At 65.5% G+C, this 6,455-nt stretch overlaps 1 protein-coding gene across 1 annotated transcript in view; it reads right to left on the bottom strand.

The window, feature by feature from the left end:
• NCOR2 (nuclear receptor corepressor 2) overlaps positions 1–6,455 on the bottom strand; it is a 169,527-nt gene that overhangs the window by 9,111 nt on the left and 153,961 nt on the right. The window contains exons 39-45 of the mRNA XM_012663494.1: positions 4,920–5,359; positions 3,757–3,906; positions 3,455–3,600; positions 2,842–3,020; positions 1,892–2,041; positions 1,143–1,291; positions 410–463 (exon numbers count right to left, since the gene is read on the bottom strand). Coding sequence (XP_012518948.1) covers positions 410–463; positions 1,143–1,291; positions 1,892–2,041; positions 2,842–3,020; positions 3,455–3,600; positions 3,757–3,906; positions 4,920–5,359 — 1,268 coding nt within the window. The remainder of the gene's footprint in view (positions 1–409; positions 464–1,142; positions 1,292–1,891; positions 2,042–2,841; positions 3,021–3,454; positions 3,601–3,756; positions 3,907–4,919; positions 5,360–6,455) is intronic.

Below are 6,455 nucleotides of genomic sequence, written 5' to 3'. Positions count from 1 at the left end.
GTGCTCTCTGCCACCACCTGCGCTGGATTTGGGGGTGGCGGGAAAGGGCCCCCGGCTCAGGCGCTGGCATTTTCAGGTCGAATGGAAGCTGTGGCTGTAACGTGCCCAGGTGGGCTCTGAAGCTCGTGTGCCCAGCCCAGGCCCCACATCTCCGTCCGAGACTGGCGAGCGAGGTGCGTTTCCAGGTCGGCGGGAGGTGGGGTCCACCTGATGCTACGTGAGGGACCTCAACCCAGCCAGGGCTCCTTCTGCACGGGACCTGCCCGCTGCGTCACTTTAGATCCTGCCGCAGGGTGAGCTGAGACCAGACTTGAACCAGGAAAAACTCCTTGTCCCGGAAATGGCTGGAGCAGGGGGAGGGGAGGGGGGGAGGGGCCCTGGGCAGCTGTGCGGCGGGCCAGGCGGTTACCTGCTCCGGTGATGGCCGGCATGTTGAAGATCTCGGTTCCAGGCTGGCCGATATCTGCGAGGGGGGTGACAGGCTGGGTGAGGCCCACAGGCCCCGGGTCCTGGGAAGCCGCCTGCCCCCCGCCCCGTCACCGGGGAGTCGTGTCCGTCACAGGCTCTGATGCAGGGGGTCTGAGCAAGGCCCGAGATCTGCGGACCACGCTTGGCAAGGCTCTGGAGCTACCGGCCTGGCCCAGCGACCCTGTGCAAGGTCTCTACTGCAGGCCCAGAGGGGAGACGCCCCCGGGATCTGCCTACGCTCCCCCGATGGCTGAGGCTTCTCCAGGCTGGGGCCACGACAGATTCTCCACTCACTCGCCCCGGAGCTGTGCGGGCGCCGCGCTGAGGTCAGGGGAGCAAGGCTGGGGGTTCACGCCCAGCAACCACACACACGGGGCGAAACCGCACAGGCAGCGGGTGCTGATGGGGCGACCCAGTCTCTGGCGCCCAGTATTCACGCAAGTATTCACTGGGCGCCTACTGTGTGCTGGGCGCTATTCTAGGTGCCATATTCAACCGCAGAGAGACAGGCAAATCAAGAGACGGTCCCTTGCACATGGGGTGGAGGGCCAGGGCCGGGGCAGGGTCGCTTAGCTTTGGAAGGTGCCCTGCGGGTCTCTGCTGCCCGGAGGCCCCGCCACGTGCCTCCCAGGGGTCGGTGGCCCTGTGCCTCCCAGGGGTCGGCGGCCCCTTACTGTATTCCGGCTCGTTCCGGTTGTGGGTGTTCAGCTTCTTGTTGATCTCCTGCTTCTTGGACTTGACCATAGCCGAGTTGCTCTCTGTCAGCTTACTGAAAAAGGCTGGCGGCTGGCCGGTGTTGCCAGGAGACTTGGAGCCCATCCTGCTGTGAGGAGCAGACCCCCGGGTCAGCCCATGCAGCGTGGTGCTTGCACGCCTCGGATAACAGGGAGCTCACCCCCCAGCAAGCTTCCCCTGCCTCTCCTGCCTGGCAGGAGGCCGTATCTCCTGAAATCGTCACTGATCCCGGACACAGGGGGTCTCAGGAGCACCCCCCTCCCCGCCGCTGTGGTGGGCCACCTCTAAGCACCTACTCTAGCCCGACTCTCGGAAAGAGCCTCAGGAACTGAAAGTGGTTTCGGATCGTGCCCCACCACGGCCAGCGGCCCAGCCTCTTCCCTGCCCCCACCTCAGCCCTGGCCCTGGTTGGGTCCCACATTTAACGTGTCGTTTCTTAGATCTTCAACAGGTGCCAGGACGGGGGCCTGGCCTGAGTGGAGATCCCAGGCCATGGCACGGAAGGCTGCCAAGGAGGTGTCCCCTGGTGAGGGTTGGGGTGCATTGCTCACCCCCCAAGTCTGTGAAGTTTGCTTAGCAGGAAGAGACCGCCCAGCCGAGCCCCACAGCCCTGGGCACCCTCCACACGGCACAGCGGTGGCCCAGGCCAGAGCACCCCAGGGGCAGGGCGCGTGCGCCAGCCAAGTACCTGGGCTCTGTCTGCTCCCCGTCCCGGTACAGCAGCGGGTACACGGCACTCCGGGGGTGGCCGGGCTCTGTCATGCCCTCCGGCGGGGACACGGGTTCAATACCGTCCTCGCCCCCAGCCAGGACCGACGTCTTGCTTGGCTCTGGAGACCTGGACAGAGAGAGGGTCCTGGCTGCGGTCAGAGGCTCCCTCCCGAGGAGACATCCCACCCCCACCACCCGGCCCGGCTTCCCCCCATCCGTGGACAAATCGTGAACATTTCAGACCACACGTAGTCTCTGCCACGCATTCCTTTTCTTTTTACACCCCTTTAAAAACGAAAATCACCTTTAGCTCGTGAACTGTACAAAAACTGGCGGTTCGTTGACCCCCACGCCAGGTACCCCGTCCCCCACAGACATCGCGCTGTCTCCTCACATCCAGCCTCACGTGTGAGCCCCCTGCTGGAAAGGTGCCTCCACCCCAGGGCTCAGGGCCCTCCCCACCGCCTCTCCTGAGCCCCCTGTGGCCCCGGGGTTGAGCAGGGTGGGCGTGTGCGTGAGTATGGGCGTGTGTGTGCACGCGTGTGCATGTGTTGAAAGCCTCCTCTCCAAACCACATAGCTGGGGTTCGAATCCCAGCCCTGCCACTGACTGCCTGTGTCCTTGTGGGCAAGTGAATATACTTCTCCAGCCTCAGTGTCTCTATCTGTGAAATGGGGACAGTGCTGCCCATGCCTGGGTGGCTGTGAGAGCCCAGTGAGCTAACACATGTAGGTGTTCACATGGTGCCTGGAACCCTCCAAGCGTGACTTGGGCAAACTCCCCACCCCTCCGAGCCTCAGTTTCTTGTCTGTGTGGTGGCTCTAGGCTGGCCTTGCGTGTGGCCCGGCCCGGCCCCCACCCTGAGGCAGGCATGTGACGACGTCCTCCCCAGGCTGACCGGCAAGAGGCGCGCCGGCCCTCGCTCACCTCTTGCCCCCTTCGCTGTGGGGGGAGCCGCGGGCTGGGGGTGGGAGGTAGAGCTCGCTGGGCGGGCGGCGGAGGTCCAGGACGGGGCAGCTGGCCCCGGGGAAGGAGTAGAGGGGGGCGGGGAGGGGCGCGGGCAGCTGCTGCGGGTGGTGCCGTGTGTAGTCTTGCGTGATGACCTCCTGCGGGCCGAGGTGGGGAGGCGCGGGGTCGGATGGCAGCCACCCTGCCCGAACCTTCTACGTGGGGCGGGGAGGCTGGACTGGGCTCTGGGGCAGAACCCTGGCTCTGTTCTGGGCTTCCTGGGAGACTCTGGACCTGCCTACACCCCTCTGGGCCTCCCTGGACCCGTGCGCGGAAGGGTCGGCGCCTGGAGCCCCCAGCTGAGTAGGATGTGACCGTCTGGGGTCTTCGAAGACTTTAAGACACAACAACGTCCCGGGGCCCTTGCAGGTGTGGGTCGTAGGTGCGCCCCCAGGCCCCACCGGCGGGACGAGATGGGCCGGATGCTGGGATCTCCCCCACTCCTGGCCACCCTGCCAGGACCGAGGGGCTGCACGGGACCTCCCCCCTCCCTGGGCCCGTGACGAGGAGGGAGCAGAGGGCGGGTAGTTACACTGATGTGCTGTGCCAGGGTGACCACCCGCTGGTGACCTTTGACCCCCGGGGCAGTCTGCAGCAGCGGGCTGGACGAGGGCTGGCTCTCGGGCAGCGTCCGCAGGTTTGGGAGGTGTGTGGCCTCACCGCCCAGCTTCACGGGGCCTGTGGGCGGAGCAGAGCCGGTCAGGGCGTCGGGTGGGCGAGAGGTGTCTGCTGGGCCGGGGCCGACGCCTCACCCCTAGGCACCTCGGTTTCCCCGTCCGAGTGGCGGGACAGCGACTGTCCTTGTCGGGGGTGCTGGGGCAGGCGGGGAGGTACCTGGCTGCTTGGGCCGCAGCTCCGCCTCCGCGTGGCTCTTGTCGAGCTCCTCGAGGTGCTTGGGGAGCCCCTTGTCGTGGGTGAGGCTGGGCGAGCTCACAGGGCTGATGGGCTCCACCCCGTCGGGGCTGTAGCTGCTGCCATGGTAACCTGCAACAGCCAGGCCCGGATCAGGCAGGTGGGCTCTGGGTCCCAGAGGCAGAGCCGCCCCCACCCTGCCTGCTGCCCCGCCCAGGTCCCCACAGGATCAGATTAACCCAAGCTGGGGGCCGGGTGTGGGCCCCCAGAGAGAGTGGGATGCAGAGAGAGATGGACGCTGAGAGCCAGAGGGGAAAAGGGACAGAGACGGACTCAGGCCGTGAGGCTGAGTGAGGGGAGTTTCTGGGGAAGGAGGGGGCACTCGTGGCTGGGAGGGACCCGAGGTCCCCGGAGCCTGGCCTGGGCCGCAGCCCCCACAAGCCCCGGTCCCACAGAGAGGAGCTGTGAGTGGGGCCGTGGCAGCGGGTGGACACGGAGGGCTCCCCGGGGTACGCGGGGCTGGGGATCCCCAAGACTCCCCCGTGACGAGGGCGGATGCCAGAGTGGGAGCCCCCGGCTGCTCCGGGTCAGGGCAGGGCCCTCCCTGCACCGCCTGTCTCGTCTGAGACCGTCCCCGCGCCCTGGCAGACGTGGCGGCCCGAGCCCGCCGCAGCCCCGCTCCCGGCTCCCCAAACGCAGGCACAGGGGGAGATGCAGTTGAAGTCAAAGTCACAGACCCATTCATTAAAGGGAAAAAAGCGAAAATCCAAAAACAGAAAAAAAAAAAAAAAAAAAAAGAAAAAAGAAAAAGAAAATCATGACCAACGGTGAGCAAAGGATGAGCTGCCCCTGAGGGCGCGGCGGCGGCCGGAGGGTCATCAGAGCGTGCGAATTGACGCAGACGGTTTCCAAACGAAATGCCAAAACCAACAACGACAAAAAAAAAAAAACGAGGAAAAATAAAAAGCAGAGATCTGAAAATATCTTTAGGCCACAGACGGGGTGGGCGGGCGGCGGGCCGGGGGTCTTACCATCTCGAGGGGAGCCGTTGGCCAGCGAGCCGCCTTCTCGCGCCCCTTTATCGTGAGCGATTTGACGCATGATTATCGCGTCTATGAAGGTGGCTGCTGTCAGGGTGGTCTTACCCAGAGAACGGAGTTCCAACTCCTGGATGGAAAAGGGTTTACTTTGAGTCTTTTCCCGGTGCGGATCGGAGGCCGAGGCGGGCGGCGCTGGCTGGTCCGGGCTGGCGTGGCGGGGTGCGAGGCTCTTCGCCGGGGCGCGGGCGATGGCTGTGTGGCTGGAGCCGGGGGGCGCGAGGGGCCGGGGCTCGGAGCCCTTGCTGGGGGAGGAGGCGGGCTCCAGCCCGGAGCGGGCCGGGGGCTTGGCGAGGAAGGCGTGGCTGGTGTCCGCACGGGGCCGCTCGGGCCGGGCGACCCGGGGGGCCTCCTTGGGCAGCAAGACGGGCTCCATGAGCGTAGGGTAGACCCCGTCCAGGGTGCTGCCCAGCGGGCAGTGGGTGGCGGGTGGGAATGTGGCGGCCGGGCGAACGGGTGAGGAGGTGGAGGTGGACCTGGGGGAGGAGAGAAGGGGCTCAGGCAGCCGCAGGAGCCACCCCCTCACTCCAGCACCCTCGGTGAGTCCCCATGCCCTAGAGTAACCTCCATGTTCCCTGCTGCGCCCGGAATAAATCGGCCCTCCCGACTGTGACCGGCGAGACAGTGTGGCAGGGTTTCACCCACCCCATTCGTTCACCGCATCGTTCCGAAATTCCTTCTTAGCACTTAGTAGATGCCAAGCTCTGTTCTAGAGTCTGGGGATACAGAAGCCCCAGAAACACACAAGAGCAGGTCTTCCCTCCTAGCTGAGAGGGCAGACTACGAACGCAACAGACACACTGACCCTCCACCAGAGTGGCAGCGCTCGGAAGCAGTGAGTCGGGGTCAGGGAGAGAAGGACGAACAGACCCAGGCGGGGTGCTTGGAGGGTCTCTGAGGGGGAGTGCGAGAGCGAGCTGGGCCCGCGAGGACGCACGGGAGACACATGAGCCACAGGTGCAGCAGGGTGGGCAGGCAGAGCCCAGCTTCCCGCGGGGACGCCCCCTCTTGCTAATTGCCTCCCCGGCTGCCCTTGGCACGGCCAGTGGGAAGGGGCTTGTTTTTTCCACTGCGTTTCCCGATTGGCTGCCGCAGGCGTAGAGGAACCACCGGTTCCCGCACACGCGCAGGCACCCGCCAGTCCCGCGCTAAGCAGCCGGGGGCTCCCGCGCCATGTGCCTATCAGAGAGGAGTCAGGGAGACAAAGCCCACTCTTTTGGGAAACGATGTCACCTTTCGTAACTGGAATCTTGACGGGGTGTGATTTAAGGCAGGCAAACGGGGGGTGGATACTTTTACAAATGGAAACTCCACCTTGGTCCCAGGGCAGGGAGGGGAACCAGGGAAGGTCCCCGGTGAAGCAGTTCTGCCCACGGCCCTCAGGGGTGCGTCACCAGAGGGCCTGGGGGTCACGTACAGGTGCTGGGGAGCCCCTCCCACCTCCCCGCAGGCCTGGCTAAGTGTCGGGGAGGACCCAGAAAGTCTCTCCCCCCGGCCCTCGGTCAGTCTGTCCTCCCCACAGACCCCACCCCGGACCCAACAACCTCCCACCTGCCCAGCCTGCGTCTGTCCCCTGGGCCTCCA

The sequence above is a fragment of the Propithecus coquereli genome, unplaced genomic scaffold (assembly GCF_000956105.1).
Source record: "Propithecus coquereli isolate 6110/MARCELLA unplaced genomic scaffold, Pcoq_1.0 Scaffold81, whole genome shotgun sequence".
NCBI classification, from domain to species: domain Eukaryota; kingdom Metazoa; phylum Chordata; class Mammalia; order Primates; family Indriidae; genus Propithecus; species Propithecus coquereli.
Note: the sequence above shows the minus strand (reverse complement) of the source record. Positions and strands in the feature narration are given on the sequence as shown.